The sequence below is a fragment of the Galeopterus variegatus genome, unplaced genomic scaffold (genome assembly GCF_000696425.1).
Source record: "Galeopterus variegatus unplaced genomic scaffold, G_variegatus-3.0.2 Scaffold2115, whole genome shotgun sequence".
Lineage (NCBI taxonomy): Eukaryota > Metazoa > Chordata > Mammalia > Dermoptera > Cynocephalidae > Galeopterus > Galeopterus variegatus.
The window spans coordinates 277,132-299,089 of NW_007728226.1; the positions used below are offsets into that span (position 1 = coordinate 277,132).

Sequence of the window (21,958 nt, forward strand, 5' to 3'; positions counted from 1 at the left end):
CAAGCACGATTTGATGAAAAAGACTGTTTTTCCCCCATTGAGTTGTCTTAGTACCCTTTTCAAAACTCAATTGATCATAAAAGTGAGTGGTATTTCTGGACTCCCAATTCTGCAACTATTTCATTCCTTTTGATCTGTTGAAAATAGAGTTGTTTTCTTATTATCATTTTTGGCTCATTCATTAATACTGTATAGAAAGCCCCATCCTGCAACTTCTCTGAATTCATTTATTAGTTCTAATCTTTTTTAAGAGTACATCTTGATTTTCTACGGTTTTCTTTTAGATTTTTATGGATAAGATCATATCATCTGCAAATAGTGTTTAACATCTTCCTATCTAATCTAGATGCTTTTTATCGTCTTGTCAATTGCCTTGGCTCAACCCTCCAGTACAAGTTGAATAAAGTGGCAAGAAAAAACATTCTTGTTTCTGATTTTAGGAGTAAATTCATTCAGTCTTTCACCATTAAGTATAATACTAGCTATTGGTTTATCATAAATTCCCTTTATCAGGTTTAGGAAGTTCCATTCTACTCTTAGTTTGCTGTTTTTATCATGAAAGGGTACTGAATTTTGTTAAATACTTCTTCTGAGCTAATGAAGTGATCACGTGGATTGTGACTTAATCTTATCTGTTTCTCTTTTCAAATACTCAAGAGAAAACTGTAAGGAAAAACATTTAGTAAATAAAACATAACTTTACAAAAAACGCATAAAATGCCATTTTGCAAAAATTTGCAGATAGATAACCCAAAGGTATCTAACTGAATCAATTTGAAAAATACAAAAATACAGCTATATGAGGAAATTTTTTTCTGACTGAAAAAGTAAAACTATCTGCTCATTATAGGAAAATATAGTCTTGTAAGAAAAAAAAGTGGCACAATAACTTAACAAATAGCACTATCAATTACCACTATCAATTACCACTTTTATGTATGAAAAAAATACCTGGTAGAATTATTAAAGTTTTTGGTAATGACTGGCATCTCAGATTCCAAAATTTTTATATTAAGATAGAGACATATTTCAAAAACACTATTGTCTTACTCAAAACATATCATGTACTTTAAAATAGCACATTAGCAAGCATGTTTGCCACACAAATATTCAGAGCTCTGTTGCCTGGGAAGATAATAACAAAATATAATTTCCAATTATGGTTTAATTGTGCTCTGCGTAGTATATATGATGCCTTCTGCTTTAATTCGCTCCAGTATTGGTCCATAGATCTCCTTTGAAAAAGGCCCCATCAGACCTTTGGCTTCAATTTCACCTAGAAGAAAATAAATGTGTAATGACCATTTTAAAGATGATGTTAAAGATTAATTTCCCCAGTAAGAATCTCTACACAGAAGATATGACCCAACAGTAAATTCAGAGTCAATGCATTGTTAGAAGCCTAGGAATTTTTTTTTAATAGCTTCTTAAATTTCCCTACTAAATTATTACTTAATCAACATTGTGTTAATTTTAGATTGAAAGCACAGCTGGACTTAAGGACAGTGTCAGAAATTGTACACCTGACTGCTTGAATCACTGCCAAGACAATCAAAGAATAAAAAGTAAGAAAGTAAAGTAAACTGCTTATCTTGCTGATGTTATTTTCTTAAAAAGGCATAACACCAACAGCATGAATTAAAATCATTCTGATGATTTGAGCATAGGCACCTCTTAGGATGGCTGAAACAGTAAGTCTCCTTAAAGGCCATTATGACCCAGCCCTTATTACTTCTTCCCTCTGGTAAAAGTAGGTAGTTTAATTTGACCTTATCTGATATGCCATTGTAGAAACGTTTTCTCATTATTTCACATTTACATGCTTGATGTTTTCTACTCCCCTCATTCTTTCATAAGGGCCAAATGTGGTATTCTATACAGAGGGAGCGCTTATTGAATGTATGTGTGATCTCAAGGGGAGAGTGGAGAGCTACAATTTTGATTCATTTAGTCCAATATATTTATTGAGTACTAATAACATGCTGAGATATGAAGATTAGCAAAACATGGTTTGTATTCTTGAGGATATGGAAGTGAATATCCTCTGCTATTTCAGAATTATCACTCCCCAAATAGCAAAACCCAAGAAAAGAAAGGAAGGGAGTTAATATTCCCTGTGGGTCCTTCTATGTGGCAGTAACTTTATGTGTTATTTCATTTAAGTATCACAACAACCCTACCAATTAGGGACGATGATACCCACTTACAGATGGGGAAACTGGCTCAGAGGAGCTGAGTAGTTTGCACCTTGTCACTCAGCCATCTTGTGACAGAGCTAGACAGAAAGCTGGCCTAACTCTAAAGCCCGTGAGTTTTACTCCCAATAAGGTGAACACCCAGTCAGCCAGTGCTTGGATCTTCTAAGATGGCTCACTTTTAGTGAATGCCAGTGTTGTGCTAAACAGTAATTATGTTATGTCCAAGCACTGAAGGACTTGGAGGTGATATTCATTCTCAGATGAATAGAACTTACCGTCAAGCAACATTTTGGCTGCCATGGCGGTGGGTAACCCGACAGTTTTAGACATGGCTGAAAAGCCATTGACATCCCCATAAACCACAAGATCAATAGTTTTATTTTCTAAATGTCCAGAAGGATGTCTGATTCCAAAGTTGTCTCTCATTATAATCATATCTTTTTCTTCAGGGCCTTAAAATAAATGACATTTTTAACAGCCACTATGATTACAACTCAGATATTGTATTTTTGTCCCATATTCCTGCCCATATATATATATATATAGTCATTAGATAAATATCTCCTTTCATATATATATATATAATCATTAGATAAATATCTATACTGCTTTTTAGCCCAAAGACCAAGTGAAAAACTCAAGGAAACTATAACTCTGATCACAGTCCTTTGTCCGAGTTGGTATTACTATAGCCTGGCTACAGACACAAGGACACTGCTATAGCAGCCATGCACTTTGCTCCCCAAAATGCTCCTTCAACATTTCCCTAATGTATAAAAATTAAAACTTCTTTTTTTCTTTCCTATATTATCCTAGTCCATTCTTATCTAATAATTCTCATATTCTTCCCTCAGAAAAGATAGCCCAATTACCCTTTTCCTCATAGCACACTTCCCCATTCCCCCTGCTTGGCTTCAGCCCTCCAATCTAATTCTCTGGTTGCACTGACTCTATCTTATGATTCTTCTTCAGAGATATTTAACTGATACCCCATGGCTTACCGTAGGAAAGTTTTATGGCCAAATGCTTAGAGAGTGCATCTACGATGGACTCTGCCTGAGGGACTTGTTCATCCCCAAGTAAGCCCAACCTGAAAAGCACAAGAGATGCCTGCCTTAGGTCAAGACCTACACATATTCTCTTTAGGGAAGCAGGGGTAGCTACTTGAATTGTCTTTTCCAAGAGCAGAGTCACAAGATGGTACTCCAAGTTACAGGACTCTCCTAAATTGTAAAATAACGAAAAACAATAATAATGCTTTAATCTTCAGATTCATCACCATAAACCTCCAGCCACTACTCCCTGGAGCAGAACAGAGATAATGCAGAGATAAGTCCACGTTTTTACAAAGCTTTCGTGAGATTAATTTACAGATTAGTTCTTCCACCCTACGTATACCAGCATAATGCATAGCAGTAATGTGAATGAATGTTTTGGAGTAGTCAGAGAAATACTCAGAGAAGCTTCTATAGAAAAGCAAAAATATTTCACTTTGCTCAGAAACTGAGTGGTAAGGTGTTTCATATAAGTATTTTTCAAATTATAATTGCTCTTGAGTTCCTGTCTTTATCTACTTCTTATCTCCACATAAACATGGTATGTAGTAATCTCCCTACAACAAGCCAACGTTAGAGCAGCAAATTAATTAAAGACAAATGTAAAATGTTTGGTTCTGTTTTGACCTTACTTTGACTAGAAAGGACCAAACAATCATTGATCCAATATATTATGCTCTAAGTTGAATAGTGGATACCTACCATTCAGCGGCCTCCAGCTGGGTATTGTCCCCTCCTAGTTTCTTAAGGACAACTTCCTTAAGCACATCGTGCTTGGAGGAACGTGAAATCTCAACTAGGTCACAGAGGAGTTCTTTCTGGTTAGAAAAATAAAGATTAAAATTTTAAGTTCCTAATAAAATAGAAAGTAAATTAACTAAAAAATTATCCTGTGAAGACATTGGACCTCAAATGCAGCACAAATTTCTAAATCAGAAATAATTATGGGCCGGCCCGGTGGCGCACTGGATAGTGCGCCGCTTGGGAAGCGCGGCGGCGCTCCCGTCCGAGGGTTCGGATCCCAAATCAAAACCACTTTGAGATATCACCTCACCCCAATCAGACTGGCTATCACAAAAAAGACAGAGAATAACAAATGCTGGTGAGGATGTGGAGAGGAACCCTCCTGCACTGTTGATGGGACTGTAAATTAGTACAACCATTATGGAGAACAGTATGGAGGTTCTTTAAACAACTACAGAAAGAACTTTCATATGATCCAGCAATCCCACTCCTGGGGATCTATCCAGAGGATTGGAAAACATCAGGTCGAAGGGACACCTGCACTCCCATGTTTACTGCAGCTCTATTTACCATAGCTAGGCGATGGAACCAACCTAAATGTCCAATCGATGGATGACTAGATAAGGAAATTGTGGTAGATATACACAATGGAATACTACTCAGTCATAAAAAAGAATGAAATTCTACCATTTGCAACAACATGGTTGAGCCTGGAGAAAATTATCCTAAGTGAAACAACCCAGGTACGGAAAGAGAAATACCACATGTTCTCACTTATAACAAGGAGCTGAATCCATAAATTAAAAAATTAACAATAAAGAAAGAGAGACAGAGAGAAAGAAAGAAACAGACAACAATCACAGTAATACCCTGAACTTTCAAAAATCTATAGGTGGGAAAGAGCAGGGGAGGGGAGGAGGAGAAGGGGGAGGGTAACAAGGAATTGGTCAATGGACACAAGGAATGATTGCATACTGTAACAATTAATAAGCTCACTATACTGATCTAACCACCACACATTCTATACAATTACTGAAAATCAACATTGTACCCTCCATGTATATACAATAAAAAAAAAAAAAGAAAAAAGAAAAAAAAGAAATGCATGGCATTCCAGAATGACATTTCAGCAATAACAATGAGTCGTAACATCAACTCAATACTAAACAGCTGGCCCCATATTTACCAGCGCATTCCTTGCCTTTTATATCCTCTCCATCACTTTTATCCCCCATTCTGCCTCACCCTGCAGCAGTCAATTTTGGCCAAGATAAAGTGGCTTACTGCTGTGGTTGCCAATAGCAACCAGAGGTTTTTTTTTTTTTTGGTAGACTCAAGAGAAGAGAAAGACCTTTCAGGTAACAAAATCTCAAAGAAAGAACAGTGGCCATAGCTTTTTCTACTTTCTAAACAAGACTTTTTCCTGGCTCCCAAAGGAAAGGCCATGCTCTAGATCAGAGGTCAACGAACTGGTTTACAGGCCACATGTGGCTCAACACCTGTTTTTTAAATAAAAGGTTTACTGGAACATAGTCGTGCTCACTTGTTTATAGATTGCCTTTGGCAGAACCAAGTAGTTCTGGCAGATACTGTACAGCCCATACAGCCTAAAATATTTACAGTCTAGTCCTTTACAAAGAAAGTTTGTCGACCCCTGTTCTAGACTATAGTTACCAAGACACTGGGACCACCTGTAAAAATGCCTGTACCAACCTTCCCAATTTGGCTCCTCCACCCCAGATTCTCTCTACAGATATTTATTTACTACTATCAACAAGTAACCTTATGAAGGATAAAACATATTGGAAAGTTTCACAGGTACACACAAAAAAAGTAACTGGCGAGCAAAAATATCAAAGTTTATTTTGGAGATTTAATGAGATTAGCAATATTGGTCCCTTTCTCCTTGTGATACATTTGTGCCATTTCTATTGGAATATGAGCACACTAGTTTAAGTTGAATGGCCAGCTAGTAACAAGTTAATCCCTGGCAGTTAGTGGAAGCTCTACTTTACGTTCTGTTCCATGCTTTTGAAGTCCTCTTCCAACCCTAAGATCCTAAAATTTTGGTACAGCACAGATATAGGTATAAACTCAGTAACTGAAATTCAAATTACGCATGGTTGTGAATGGCCAAATGAGAGGACTGATGGAATTTAGGGGTTGAGAATCTGGTTCTGTGATACACCAGCATTTCTCCTAGATTATCACTTTCAGGAGGCCCAAGTGAGTCCTGTTACTGGGTCACCACTTATACAACTGGAAGCACCCAGAGCCCAACGCAGAGGACAAATGCATCTCTTCTTAGGGCTCAAATGGTAGAAGTTGCTGTAGGAAACAGGCCTGGCATGCCAGCTCCATGCCCTCTCCATCCTCACACTACAGTGAAGGGAAAGGAGACTTCAGTGTTAGGATTTATCTTCCTCGACATAAACTACAGATGGGGTCTTTTGCTAGCCCAAATCAGAGTGTACATCTGACCGTTTCAGAAGTATTTTCTGAAGAACAGCACACAATTCTGGAGTCACTCACCCATGTGAGAGGGCTGGCCTCAGGTTGAAGGGCAGGAAATGCTTCTCTGTTTATCAGACCCAATTTTACAAATCCGTTTAAAGCTTTGGCATATCCCTGAAACAGGAATTAATAAGCAGTATATGAAAATTTCCTCTTCAAAGAAAAACAATTTAAAGCTTTTTTGAAAAGAGAAATCTATCTTTGCAACTTATTTAGAAAACAGGCTGAAAACAGTCATTTGTATTGTTGATATGGATACAACCCACCTCCAAGCTCAAACAGAGATCAAGAGTGTCATAACAATTCCATGGTTTATGTAAGAGACCTTGCAAAACTTGGGTCTTTACTTCTGTTTCTGGGTAACATGTGAGTGGTATTTTTGTCAGCATAAGCGCAAACTCCCTCATGTGTTATATGCTGTCAGTTCAGCAGAATATTACTTAATAGAATAGTCAGTTGGGCTCCTTCTTATAACATAACGGGAGGAGGAACTTGTAAGAATATCCTCCCCAAAGCAGACAATACATTCTACTGATTAAGAGCCACTACCCTAAGGCTTATGGGAAGCAAGAAAAGAGGTAGGAATCAAAGAGATTTTTCAAAAAGGTAGATATGACCCTATCACCACTCTGATAAAAATTCCTCATGTGTCTTCATTGTTTTCAGAGGAAGTCTGAGGTCCTTGGTATACTGCATAAAACTCATCACAATATGGCCCTCCGGCCTGACTCACAATCATCATCTTCACGTCTCACCATTCCCCAAACATGCCATGCTCTTCCAGAGACCAGGGCCTCTGTACATGCTGCTCCTGCACTACTTCCTGTGAAATGCTTACTCCTCCCTTAGGACCCACCTTAGCACACCTGGTAAGCCCCCTCGGTGAGTGAACACTCCCTTCTTTGTATTCCTGTAGAATTTTGTACATACCTCTATCATTGCAATTAACACAGATTATAATTAATCATCTATTCAGCTGCTGGAGTGTAGGTATAGGAAGCAGGGAAATTATATACTTATATTAATTCTATTATATGCATATGTTATTTCCTTCATCCCCATGCACTCAGCCCATTATTCAACATTCCAACATTCCAGTCTGCTAAAAGAGAACAAATGACTGTATAATAGATTCTAAATGACAAATGAAGTTCAGGAAGACCATAACAGTTTCTTCTCCTACGTGCAAATCAGCAGGGGAAATGGAAGGACCAGAATAAGAAACATTGTAGCTGCTGCAATTACTGCTTAAGCAGAGAGAAAGGGGGAGAGAGAGAAAAGAAAAAGTGTGGAAAATAATTTTAGGGAGGAACAAAGTTATTAGAATATAAAATAGTTCCTATAGGCATCAGAGATTTCACCATTGAGTGTGTGGTCAACTAGTAATTTTCACATTTCTGAAAGGTTATACTGTTTAAATAAGGTTACTGATAAAAGAATTCACATTTGTTTGCATTAACTCAATGTAAATACACTTTAAACAGGAGGGAAAAAAGTAATACCCCCAGCTTGCTTCTAAGATCTAAACCTTTACAAATGTTGCCATGATTCAGTCATACATGTAACTGCTCTTTTGTGTTCAATAAATGTGTAGTGCACATTTGTATTTATGCTCCTAAAATGTACTCCCCATTCTGTGGTTAAAAAACGTTTCAGATTTGCTTTGGGGAAGCCCCTCTTACCCTTTCCCTTTTCCCCAGCCCCAGTCCATGTGTTTCTGATGATATTGACTACATCTTCAACTCTAAGGACATTGAAGCTAGCCCAAAGCCTATTGGCACATTTTATCCCATTGATCTCAGGGATCAGCCCCAGCTAATAAGACAAAAATTATATTTTTATCAATTAGAAAGATGTACTTTTTCATTCTCACTTGATTCTAACCTCATAGGCTACAAGAGGCACCATCTTGTTGCAGTGTAGAACTTGAGACTGTAGTGAATACTGCAAGGAAGAGCTGAGAGGTGAAAAGAAATTGAGTCCTGGCGAGGTCCCTTTACTACCAAATCCCACTAAGCCAGAAGCTGGCCTCTGCCTGCCCCAACTCGTAATGAATCAATAAATCCTCTTCCTGCTATTTTGAGTTGAATCTCATAAAACATTCAATCAAAAGATCCCTGAGAAAATAGGCTCCAACCTGGTTTGCCATCTTAATTATTTTGATTACTAAGCAAAATCAAGTGTACATATCAATTACACCAAAACTGGCAACATGTTTAATCTAGAGAACAGCTGCTTACCTTATATCTCAGTGTCCCCCGCAACAAAGTGTGAGCAGACAGAATGCCATAAATCTCAGCATATTTTGTGCTGTCTCTGTTAGGATAGCCTTCCAAATTTAATCCTGGGAAATAATCCATGGGTGTAACTGCATCGAGAAAGGAGACTCCCCCTGCAACGTTCACAACCTGAGGAACATTGAAAAGGCACACATAGGGTTACGACAGTTTGTTCTTGTTTGGGTTTATCTGCATTACTTGCATAAAAGAAAGCAATAGAGGTTTGAAAAAAGAATTTTAATGAGTATCCCATACTCAATGTGTTCCATTAATATCATAATTCACAAGGCCATTATTTTCCCAGGCTTTCAAAACTAACTTAAAGCATTTAGTTTTTCTAAACATAAAGTCTTGTTTTCAATTTTTTCTTGCCCTTGGATCAAATGGTACTAAATTATGTCCCACTAGAGTTTGCCTTTTAAAAAAATAAACAATAAGTTAAAAGCAACAGATACTCATTTAAATGGCTTCTATGCTCAAAGAGCAACAGCAATATTCTCACTCTTTTTTTTTTTACTCCCACGCCCCTGTGGGTGCCACATCAGGCACGGCTCTTGTACATTTCATTCACACAGCTAGCATTTACTGAGCAGCTACTGTGTATGTGACAGGAGTCACACGAATTGTGGAGGAGATGAGGAGAGTGATGAAAAGACACAATTCCTGTCTTTCACTCACTCCTTAATTCATTGAAAAGACACTTACTGAACATCTCCCAAATGCCAGGAACTGTGCTTGAGCAACTACAAGGAGTTCGAAGCCTAGACCAGCAAACCTCCATATATGTGTTGCAGACGGTGAAAGCAGGGTGGAGACATGTTCCCTCACAACAAACACATTGCTATGAACACACTGTGAAAAATAAGTGCTACCCCTAAATTTACTGCTGTCGAGAGGTTAAGTCACTGGTTCCCAAGCTCTTTTGATATCTCAGGACTTCTCTTACTCATACCCTCTCTTCCCCCATCACACATCCAAAATGCACTGAAGAATTTTTTTGTCTTTAATTTTAATTAAAGGGCTAAATTTTCTTTTAGTTTGTGACATTTATAATTGTCCTTGAGTTAATGGAATGCATTCTGGAGTGATAAAATCAGGGCTGAGAATTCTGGTTGGGGCTGCTAATGGAAGTGGATTTTGTCATGGTTATACCACTGTTAACAGTTTCTGACCACGTGTCTAAAGCTGCACAAAACAACACTGCACGAGGGTACCTTAAGGTGGATTTAGAAGAATTCGCATGAAGGGGTCTTTGGCTAGAGTTAATCATTCCCATAGTTTATTTGCAGATGGGTTCTGCATGTGCCTTGGTATAAAAGAGAAAACAGAGGGCCGGCCCGTGGCTCACTCGGTAGAGTGCGGTGCTGATAACACCAAGGCCATGGGTTCGGATCCCTATATAGGGATGGCCAGTTTGCTCACTGGCTGAGCGTGGTGCTGACAACACCAAGCCAAGGGTTGAGATCCCCTTACCGGTCATCTTTAAAAAAAAAAAAAGAGAAAACAGAAACTCATTCACATATGGCTGAAACCCCAGAAGGAAAAGGGCTGTACTGACTCCAGTGTCAGGACCAATGAAATCTTTTTAGTTAAAAGGCTCACTTTGCAGAGTGTCCAGCATGATCTAAATTCCAGGAGCGAGAATCAGATGGATGTGTGGAATGCCTTTCATTTAATTTTCTTGTAAACCCTTCTGCACAGTAAACATTTCCACAGGGACCATTTCTGCACTATTTCTTTAAAACAAATTTCTTCTAATAGGATTCTAAATTTTTAGAAAATATAATTAAGAAGACAAATGTTGACCCTTCAAGTCTCCACTTCATCTTACTCCTATAACCTATGGCAATTCTAAAGTTTTGTTTGCTTATTTGAAGGTCAGGAAAATTTTTCAAAGAAAATTTCAATGAAGCCCATGATATTCCAGCACTTTTCCAACCAGAAATAAATCATCTGGTTCAAAAGTCTATTGTGAAATTCTTGTGAAGAGAATAGGAAAATATAAGCTAAAAGGGAATGATTCATTTAGAGGCCAAACAATCTGACCCCAAATTACTGAGTAACCACTATCATTTGATATCAATTCAGAGTTGTATTTCTAATGGCATACCATGAAGTTCAATAATAATTTCTGCCCTGTTTAATATTTTATTAATGATTTGGATGAAGACAGAAAGGCATATTTATCTATTTCACAGAGAATGTGCATTTCTTTCTATCCTGACAGTGCTCATAGCCAAGACCCACTCCCACAGAAGCAGTGGCTCATTCCTCACTGCTGATGCAGCTTCTCTGAGTCCAACTCTTTTTCCCACACCCCCTGCACACACACATAGTCATATGCTTTTGAACAAATATTCAAATAATCGCAATAAGCTTGATCACTAAACTAACAGGGAATTTAACACTGGAAATATACAGACAATCATATTCGGGCCCACTATGTGCCAGGTGCCTTATATATATTATCTTTAATCCATGCCATAACCCATTTTTCAGATGTGGAAACTGAGGCTAAGAGAGTCAACCAGAGACAGATTTGGACCCAGGTCTATGTGACTCCAATGTCTATGTTTTTTTCTACTATGATACTCTGTCTCCTTAATTGTGCTTATTTCTGGATCAGTATTTTGAAAGGGATACTGACAAAGTACAACATTGCAGATTATGCTACCAGTGATGTATCTGAAAACTGTATTAGGAATGGCTGCAGGCAATGGGAAAGCAGCAGTAGCTCCTATTTTCCTAAAAAGGAAGGGCTGGGTGCTGCAGTCAAGGTAGTCTTGAAGATATATTTGCCGAGCAAGCACAGTTCTTACTTAGAGTATATGTTTACTGGGGTAGGTTGGGAGAGGAGGCTGCAGAAGATGATGACAAAGCTCTGCACTGTCACTCCCAGATGCCACCAGTACAGGAAAATATACCACCACCTCTGGAGGAAACAGAACCAGGAGAAGATGAAATCACTGTCTCCCAATATGTGAAAGGAAGTCCGATTTATGAGGCATCAGATCAGATATTAGAAGTAGAATTAGTGGCTGGAAATTACTGCAAGGATATAGGACAATGAGTTATATCCCAATTGATAGGCCACTGCCTAATTTCTAGAAAAGTTTAAGGCTCCAACTTTAAGCAGAAGCCAGAAAGGTCACCTGGCTCCCCGTTATGATTCTGTGAATTATTTAAGGCAGATCTGTCATGGGGTGTGATGGTGGCATAGGGAGTGGAGGGACAAGAATATAAGAGAGGTTTTAAGAAGTTTAATAATCTGGCTTGGGAGACAGACTGATACACTTGAATTACGGAGTGAATAATACAGCACCCAGAAAATTCTTAGACACAGACAATCAAAATGTCTGACACTTTGATTGAGTTCAGACAAAATAATAGTGAATGGGGGCTGGAGTGGTCAGGAAAAGCTCTATTCACAAGAGGAAACTTGAGAGAGACCTTGAAAAAAACAGTATCATTTTAGTAAAGAAAAGCAAAGCATCATGTTTTCTCTTGGTATCCTCCACGGTGTCAAGGAAATGCAAAAAGCACTCCTTTTCACAAAAGGAGTTCAGGATGAAAGGGGAAAACTCCAAATTCAACAAATACAACTTCTGCAGCCTGAAAATAATCTTTTGCTTTTCCTGAGCTCTCAAGACCATTCATTTCTTCATGTAGCTAATATTTGCTGGAGACTTATGACATGCCTGACAAGCTGCTGCTAGACAAGTTGCAATCTATTGAGCAAGATCCCTGGAAGTCTGGTATTATTGCCCTTACCTTCAGACAAGAAACCCAAATCTCATCCAACCAGTCAGACATGGCAGAGCTACAGCACAAAGCCAGCCCCACTGACACACAATCTCTCGCTCTTTCTGTTACGCAGGTTTCATTCTGTAGACCCTTTCACTGTCATCATCTTTATCCTTTATTCATATGGCCTGCTGAAAATAAGGTTTGCCCAACTGAAGCAAGAATTTTTCCTGCCTTCATACATTAGTTTATACCAAACATAAGCCAGTCTCTTTTCCCAGATTGCAGAAGGTGGAAGCGCTGTTGAAATGCAACAGGAGACAGGCATGTAAAAGGATGGGTCCTTGGTAGAACATCAGACTGAGATTCTGGCCCAAACCTTCATGATTCATAAAACTGGAGAACTGGGTGAACATCAGTGCTCACATTACACATAAGGAGACTGATGTTCAGTGGACCTTTACAACTGCCTGGACTTTGGTGACACCATGAGCAATGCCAGTGCTTGGATCAGAACTCATTGGTCCTGCTTATTATCCTGAAACATGGAATGTATCTTTCCAGCATCAACCTTCCAGCAAGTGTCCTGCTTATTTAGCAGCATTTTAAGTGCAGCTGTGATCCTCTGATCATTAAATCATTTGTTCTCAAATTCAGCTGCACATTCAAATCACCTGGAAAGATTTTTAACATCCCAAAACCCAGGTGAATCAGAACCTTTGGGCATGAGGCCCAGGCAATTCCCATGTGTAGCTAAGTCTGAGCCATGCTAGGCACAAAAGCCACGTAAGGCTGATAATAACATTCACACTGTTTCTTAAGAAATTTTCTCACTTGACTCCTGAAATACATTTAGATTCACAGATACATTGGGAATTTATAATACTGATTCCAGACCAATCTCTTTAAACCACACATCTGATCACATCACTCATCACTCCCTGCAGGGCCAAAGGGCAGGGAGAGGAGGTGCATAGGACACACAATTCAAAGAGGCACCCTGAGTCCTGGCACATATTTTTCCCAAGTATGAGTCTTTCCTTTTGGTTAAAAACACAAACTATGAAGTCAGAAAGATGTGATTTAGATACTGGCTCTGCCACCTGCAATCTTTTTAACTGCAGCTGAGTTATCGGAGCTTCCTACACCTGTTTTCTCCCTTGTAAACCTGCTATTTCATGAATGGCAGTGCCCTGCCTGGCTGGCACCTTCTTATCCTTCAGGATCAAGCACATCTTCTCCACTACTTTTCCTTCTGTCCACACCACCCCTACCCCATACCTCTTTACCAAGGCCAAGTCAGCTGCCCTCTTATCTGTATGTCTGTGATATTTTAGCATATTTTGGAACTTCTCCCACTGGATTATAGTTATTTATTCCAGTGTCTATCTTTCCTGCCATTATGCAATATGGCAAAAAGAAAAAGAAAAGGCTTTGGAGTTAGTTAAACCTGGGTTTAAATCCCAGCCAAATGACCTTGGACATTTTCTCTGAGCCAGTTTCCTTATTATATAATGATGAAAATAATACTAAACTCTAAGAGTTCTTATGTGCTATAACACAGCAACTGGGGAGGAAATTTTCGTTTCTTTCCCTGACACACCAAACCCTCCATTCCAAGAGCCTACTCAGCTGTGAGTTCTCTGAACCCCCACTCAGCTGTGTGTTCTCTGAGGTCAGGAACTTCATCCCGTGGGACAGTCTTTGGTGTCTTGCCCAAAGTCCAACGCATAGCAGGTCCTCAGTAAATGTTTGTCACGTTAAAATAAATCAAAAGATGGCCAGTATTTACATATGTAGAGAAGTTGAGAAGTGAATTCTCGAGTTTTAGAAACAACTTGCAAGAAGGCAAAGAGGTAAAAATGAGCACAGGCTTTGCTGAAAACAGTGAGGAAACCACACTAAATGGAACAGAAAACATACACCAGGAAACACCACAGGAGGAAATCGCGGGGCACCGGCAGCACAGTAGAGGGCCTTAGTATCAGGAAGAAAGAGTTGGACTGTCTTAGGTGGTTATTGCTGGTTCCTATCTAAAGCTTCAATGACATTCCTTCACCTTTCCATCGAGCAGATAGGTGGCAGGCTGCATTACGTTCATCAAAACTCCCACTGGACTCCAGCTAAATTTATATCTCAAAGGATTATCGGAATGTTCAGGGGCTGGAAGCCCACCGCAGTAGGAAATAAAAGACTCAATCTGCAAATTAAAGAATCAATAAATTAGGGAGAATTCACAATAAGTTAGGGAGAATAATGTCTCTAAGTAATTAATTGAGGACAATGACATGAATGGGGTAAACTTACAGATTTTTCTCTCTTAAAGTTGCTAAGGCTTTTAAAAATACATCCTTAAAGCCAAACACCATTTGAGTGTCACAGTTATATTTTATATTTGTTAATACATATACAAACAAATAAAGAGGGGGAAGAAGACACAACAAATCACAATTCCTTGAACTTGTTAAGACAAGTGAACAGATATGATGTACTGGGGGAGAGGAGGGAGGGAGGGGGGAAAGAGGAACTGGTAAAGGGACATTAACATCAACTACAATGTATATCGAGAAGTTAAAATAAAATAAAATAAAAATTTTAAAAATGTGAAAAGTACTTAATGACTAACATTTGGTTCAGCTAAAAATCCAAGTATTAGTTCCATTCTGCTTGGTCAGTTCCAACAGACTTGTATTTATTTGATTTTATATATATATATAAAAACTAAAACATTTCATCTGAATTGTCATCTGCTTATATATCCAATAGTGCCTTGTCATGTGTAGAAGATACTTCATACTCCAACAGACTGATGATATTCTAATGATTTTTCCCACTTTTCAAAGTTAAACTTTATTACAGAATCTCCAAGGCAGTCTAAAATCTTTCTTAAGCCAAAATATTATAGTAGCATTTATATCTCTAAATATCAGTTGCTATCTAAGACTTGGACACTGTTTTCCTACACAAATATTTCTGCACTTACAGAATTTTTTTGAAATTTCTAATCAAAGTTTGAGTCATAATACAGCAGCATCTTTAATCAAAATTACAGAAAGACTATTTCTGTACATGAGAAGCTAGACCTTTTAATATTTTCCTAAATGGACTTTTGGGTATAAATTGGGCTCACCGTGGCTCCCACTTCTTTGGCCTTATCTATTGTTTCCATTGCCAGCATATGATCAAGACCAGGATCCAATCCCAATTCACCAATAATTGTGATGCCAGCATCTTCCACACTGCAACAGGTGGAAAGAGGAAAAATGAAACATTCAATATAAAATAAAAACAATGCCATGGAGCCACTAACTTTGTTAAAAATGATTGAAATTTACCTCTTTTCCAATTCTTTCAGCGCTGGTGTTATATAGCTTGCAGTGACCATGTTAACTTTGCTGGTGATGCATGCCTTGGCCACAAGAGGATGCAATACATAAGGCAACAAGCTTAAAAAAGAGAGGAAGAAACTAATCAGAACTTTCTTTTCCAACCCTACCTTCCAATGTACCTTGAACTGTACTAAAACTCAGTCCTAAGGTACTGCTTTGATTAAATTATTCTCTCATAAATGACCAGTAACTCCCTGTGGACTACAGAATACATTCTGTTATCACATCTAAAACCCTCCACAAAGGCTGTCACCTAAACTTACCATTTTTCTCCCTCAATCTCTTTCATAAATCACATAGGGGAGCAAAACAATCTATGGTAATTCTCCATTCAAAGCCCTTCCTTTTCCAGCTCTGAGTTTCCTTCCTCTTACTTTGCCTTCCACTTGGACTGTTCGTTACACCCACCCATCCCCTCCAACTCATACACTTTTTAAAGAAATGCCCTTAGAGTGAAGTGTTATAACACCAAGATCAAGGATTCAGGGTTCAGATCCCCATACTACCCAGCTGCCCTTCCCCAAAAAACTTACAAAAAAAAGAAATGCCCCCAAAATTATTTTTCTCCAAGAAGCTTTCCCAGATTCCCCCAAAGTCAGATCCCCTTCTTCTGCATGTATTCAGTTATTTCTTTATAACATTTAATGAAATTTATTCCATTTGTTTTTATATTTCTATGGTTTTCTGCCTTGGGTTCCCTACTAAAAAATAGGTTTGCTATTCTTTTTACCTCCACATCTTTCAAGTGGCTATCAGGAAAAGTTAAACTAGATCAAGGCAGCCCATGTGTTACATTAAAGAGTAGACTCCAGGAAAGACCTGAGAAGGAGATAGACTTTAATGGTATTGATCAGTATGAATGCTATCAAAATGGCTAAAAAGCCATAGGGTGAGCAAAAAGTGAAGCTGCACTTAAAACTCAACTTTGGGTTTTCTGAAAATCTGGCTTTAGCATTTTAATTTGGTGCTGGAACTATATAATCACAAAAAAACCTAATTTTCACAAATGTTGATATAAATATCCATATTCTACCAAAGGAATAATAAAACACCCTTGTCAACTGCAAAATAATATTTGAATTCTAGCTTACTGCCTATTTGGTAAAGCAATCTACGTAATACTGATGAAAAACTAAATACTAAGTCATAAACAATATCACACTATACACCACACTGTACTTACCAAATTTATCCTGCATTCTTCAACTTTTCTCTATTTCACACAAACCAAAATAAAACAATAAAACCACCTCTCAGGCATTTATTCCTTCTCAGGTCAATAGAATAGGGTATTGTTACTCAGAATTTTTTTTTTTTTTAAAGATGACCAATAAGGGGATCTTAACCCTTGGCTTGGTGGTGTCAGCACCATGCTCTCCCAAGTGAGCTAACCAGCCATCCCCATATGGGATTCGAACCCGTAGCCTTGGTGTTATCAGCACGACACTCTCCCGAGTGAGCCATGGGCTGGCCCATTACTTAGATTTATTATGTAGAATAAAACTGTGTACATATTTTGCAAGTATCAAAAGCTCCTATGAAAGCTCTTGATGTCTGTTTTTTGAGCTTTTTAACCAAAATAATTATTACCAAATTTGGTAGCTTTTAAAAAGCCATTGAGCAAAATACTTACAAGACCATCAGAATCAAAATATTAATAAAAAATATACAATATCATCATCCAAAGATTAAGTGGGAAATTTTTTTACCACATTCCATACATTAAAAACATTCCTGATCAAAATTTTACCAAGATCTAGTAATATTTTAAAACTTTGGCATTATCTGCACTGACCTAGCAATATGCTGAGAATTAGCATGATAGGACTTTGACTGACAGTGCTTTTTTTAGACAAAGAGGTTACAGTTCATAATTCATTTCAAATGTGATATAGTAAGCACTCAACAGGACGTAACCCTTGAATTATTTAACTCCAAACCAATTAATCCAAATGATTGGAAATGTCACTTGTGAAAAATACACACCAAATACAAATAGAATTTTCAAAGAAATTTACCAAAATCAATTGCAACTTTGCAAAAAATTATTAAAAATTAAACTTAAAAAATTAAAAGCATTAGAATTGACATTATTAAAATTTCGTGAAACATATTCTTTACTCACTTTATTTTTGTAGTCCCTATCACTGTCTTTATATCAAAACATTATTTCTCCAACTTAATAAATAAAAGATTATTTATTTATTAAAGAACACTGCAGGATAACAATGTTTAATGGCATTACCACTATTCATCATAGAAACTCCATCAAATGAGAAAAAAGTTAAATATAAAACAGATTTTGCTAATGCTAAATCTTATTGAAGACCACTAATGTGCTACATTTTAAATTTGCACATATTTATAGATTGTCTTCGTCCATTATCTTGTCATATTTTACTTCAAATTTTGTTTCAAATGTGTTTTATAATGTCATGTTCTTTTTGTTTTATAAAAAAAAAATAACATATTTAGGTACCTATGTGTGGCAAAATAAATTCTTTTTGCTTTACTCAGAAGGCTAGAACATTCCATTTTGGATCAGAATTTCTTTTCACAGTCATATCACTGCCAGACAAGATCGATTGATCATTAGTCAATTTTTGCTAAATGAAAATTAATCTACATAAAGTTTGTATAAATTGAATAACATTTTAAGTGCCCAAGGTGAGTCTGTGTTTAAAAATAGTAAGAGCACAGTGTTGATAACACCGAGGTCAAGGGTTTGGAGCCCCTTACTGGACGTCACCAAAAAAAGAAAGAGAGAGAAAGATAACATAAAAGTTCCCACCTATAGTTAGTATTACTTTTCATTATATCTGTTTTCAAAGCTTTTTTTTTTTTTTTTTTGAAGTAGGATAACACAGAACTTCCTCCAAAGATACGATTTGAATCTGATCTAACTATGAAAGCGATTAGGCAATCACTACGAGTTTGCGAGTAACTTTCTTCCTCCCGTCTTAGAAAAATTACATTCTAGGAATAAGTGACTATTCTCATCACTTTGATATTTCAAAACCAAGTTTCCTTATAGAGTAAACCTCATGTAGCTCTGTATTAGAGGTTATATCTACATTTTTAGTAGAAAGTAATAAAAACTATATTTCAAGATCTGTTCTTATGATGACTTAAAATGGTCATAAGGCTAGAGAATCTTCTCATTTCATAAAATTTGTAAGTCCAGAGGATAAGACATAAGATTATATAAAACATGAATACCTCAGGACCTGCAACTCCACTGCTAGGTATACACCCAACAGAAAAGGGTATATATGGTCACCAGCAGACAAACATTAAAATGTGTATAGCAGCTTGATTCATAATAGCCAAAATCCAGAAACAATCTAAAAATCCATCAACAGTCAAATAAATAGTGGTGGTATATTCACACAATGGAATACTACAAAGCAATAAGAATGAATAAACTACAATTACAGACAATAACACAAACGTTCTCACAATCACAATGTTGAATGAAAGAAGGCAGCCACAAATGAGGACGTACTGAATGATTCTAGTTATATAAAGTTTGAAAACAGGCAAACACTAACCTATGTGTTAGAAGCCAGGCTAGTGTTTACCCATGGGAGATGGGCTTAGTGAATGAAGAGGGCACAGGAAAACTTCTGGGTTATTATTGATATTCTATTTCCTGAAGTAGATGACCGTTACAAAGTATGTTCACTTTGTGAAAATTCATAAAGCTATACACTTAATGATTTGTGCACTTTTCTGGATGCATACTTCAATTAAAAAGTCTACTTAAAGAGAAAATAGAAGGGCCGGCCCCATGGCGCTCCCGCCGCGGGTTCGGATCCTATATAGGGATGGGCCAGTGCGCTCACTGGCTGAGCGTGGTGCAAGCGACACCAAGCCAAGGGTTGCATCCCCTTACAGGTCACAAAAAAAAAAAAACCGACAAAAAAAAAAAGAGAGCAAATAGAAGAGAGAGAGAGAGAGAGAAAAAAGAGAAAAGGGAAGAGAAATAACAAAAACAAAAATATGGAACACATTTCTTGACAGATACCTGATGACAAGATCCTGTGTTGCCACCAAGACGCCCAACTTCTCTTCTTGTTTAACAATGTCCATGCTAATGGGATTAATATTATATTTTTTGCCTAACTGTTCAATTTGATTCTTCATGTCAGAGCCTATTTCAAGAATAAAAAAGTGCAATTTTTAGATTTCCTTCCATTAGTCAGAGAGTAAGACACATTTTAACATCTGCAAAAAATAACTGCAAATTTTAGAAACAAAGTAGTCATCTAAAATTCAGAGTCAACATGCTATGAAATCAGTCCTTCTTCTTCAAAAATTAGGACTTATTTACCTACTGTTATTTCTATATTGCCATCTCTTGACAGGTATTCTAATACAGGCTCAGACACGTAGCCAGATCCAAGAATCAAGACCTTTTTCTTGGTGCCCATTGAAAGTGACCCAGTATGTTCCCTATTCAAAAAGAAGAGGGGAGAAGGGTAATTAAAATTTTATTTTATTTATTTATTTTTTCTACAGGAAACCCACTTTAAGAACTTTATTTTTTTATGGCAACAGAATCTTGCTGTCTCCAAACCTGAGACCTACAATATAAAGTAACAGTTTCTCTCCCACATTATTTGCAATAAGAACCTCAACAGGAGTTCCCTATACAAACATTTTTCATTAATTATTTTAGATTCTGTACAATGAAGAGAAATAGACCCTGACATCTCTGAGATGTATGTCTATAGACGTTCAGGAATTCCCAATACTACTAATGAGGTGCAGACCATTTCCTGACTTACATTTAAGTAACTTGGTTCACATTTTATTCTTCCAGGGGACATGATTCAAAATCATGCTAGGGGCTTTACCTTGGAAACTTTATTTAGTCCTCACCACAATCCAAGGAAACAACACTTGAGGAGAAGATCATTTTTATCCATATTAGAAATTGTCTTGTCATGTATCTTTAGGGTCACTTGAGAACAGTCGAAACCATAACTTTGAAGTCACAAATGTAGAAACTTTAACGTAGAAACTTAAGATTAGTACTAAGCAGGATTTTAATTCTTGACACAGTTTATTCTGCTGGAATTTGTAACTTCTGGACAGGTGATTCCTATAAATTATGACCTCCAAGGTAGTTATTAAGTCTCGCCCACATTTAGAAAACCCTTAATGCTCAGCACATTTTATCTTGAATGTGGAAGGTACTCACTAAATGTCTTTTGAATCAAATTCCCTGATATCAGTGTGAAACCATGGAAATGGCCTGGTGTTAGGGACTTAAGCAGCAGGCTCTTTTGTTGGAATCTTTAGGCCAGGATGTCTCTTGAACTTTAACCATGAATTTTTTCATTATTAGTGAATAAAAATAGGTATAAATATAAAATATTACTGTCCCTTTTCACCCCCAATACACACATATTACTAATGAGAAGAAGCCTCCTTTAACTACCACCCCTATATCCCATTTCACCTCATATAGACAACCATTATTTGGTTATTGCATATTCTTTCTAACAATACTTTCTACAGTTTATGTAATTAAAACATTATTTTGGTGTGCAAATATAAATTGTTCAACATACATTTTTAAAACTTACTCCTAGACAGTTCTTCAAAAAAATTAAATAAATAAATATCTCACTCCTAGATGCTAAGACTGTCCACCTCATCAGTACCAACAAACCCTATACTCCAGGTTAATAATCACTGTTCAAGCTGGCCAATTAGTTCAGTTGGTTAGAGCATCATGCTGATAACAGCAGGGTCCAGGGTTTTATCCCTGTACTAGTCAGCAAAAAGGGGGAAAAAAAAAAAATCACTGTGCTAAGTGATAAAAAGAATATAATAAGGCAGGGCTCAAAATAAGGTAAATTTCATTTTGAAATGCAATCTTTATTAGTCTCTTGGCACGAGATTCCATCAGGGAAGGTGGGCAGGAAGTCCTAGCAACTGGAGCTAAGTAGACTTGCTGCTACGTGAAATATCATGCATAAGAGTGAAGATACGTTGTGTGACACATCATGTTCAACATGTCACTA

General features: G+C 37.3%; 1 protein-coding gene across 2 annotated transcripts in view; it reads right to left on the minus strand.

Annotated features, from left to right (window-relative positions):
- Nucleotides 1-1,147: 1,147 nt before the first annotated feature.
- Nucleotides 1,148-21,958, minus strand: part of AASS (aminoadipate-semialdehyde synthase) — a 34,302-nt gene continuing 13,491 nt past the window's right edge. Inside the window, exons 11-21 of one of the 2 annotated variants that reach the window (XM_008580516.1) lie at nucleotides 20,257-20,378; nucleotides 19,951-20,077; nucleotides 15,870-15,980; nucleotides 15,665-15,773; nucleotides 14,594-14,734; nucleotides 8,752-8,919; nucleotides 6,530-6,625; nucleotides 3,956-4,071; nucleotides 3,200-3,288; nucleotides 2,474-2,650; nucleotides 1,148-1,276 (exon numbers count right to left, since the gene is read on the minus strand). In XM_008580516.1, the coding sequence (XP_008578738.1) occupies nucleotides 1,158-1,276; nucleotides 2,474-2,650; nucleotides 3,200-3,288; nucleotides 3,956-4,071; nucleotides 6,530-6,625; nucleotides 8,752-8,919; nucleotides 14,594-14,734; nucleotides 15,665-15,773; nucleotides 15,870-15,980; nucleotides 19,951-20,077; nucleotides 20,257-20,378 (1,375 nt within the window). In that variant the 3' untranslated portion in view covers nucleotides 1,148-1,157. The remainder of the gene's footprint in view (nucleotides 1,277-2,473; nucleotides 2,651-3,199; nucleotides 3,289-3,955; nucleotides 4,072-6,529; nucleotides 6,626-8,751; nucleotides 8,920-14,593; nucleotides 14,735-15,664; nucleotides 15,774-15,869; nucleotides 15,981-19,950; nucleotides 20,078-20,256; nucleotides 20,379-21,958) is intronic. The other variant, XM_008580517.1, reaches the window with a different exon arrangement.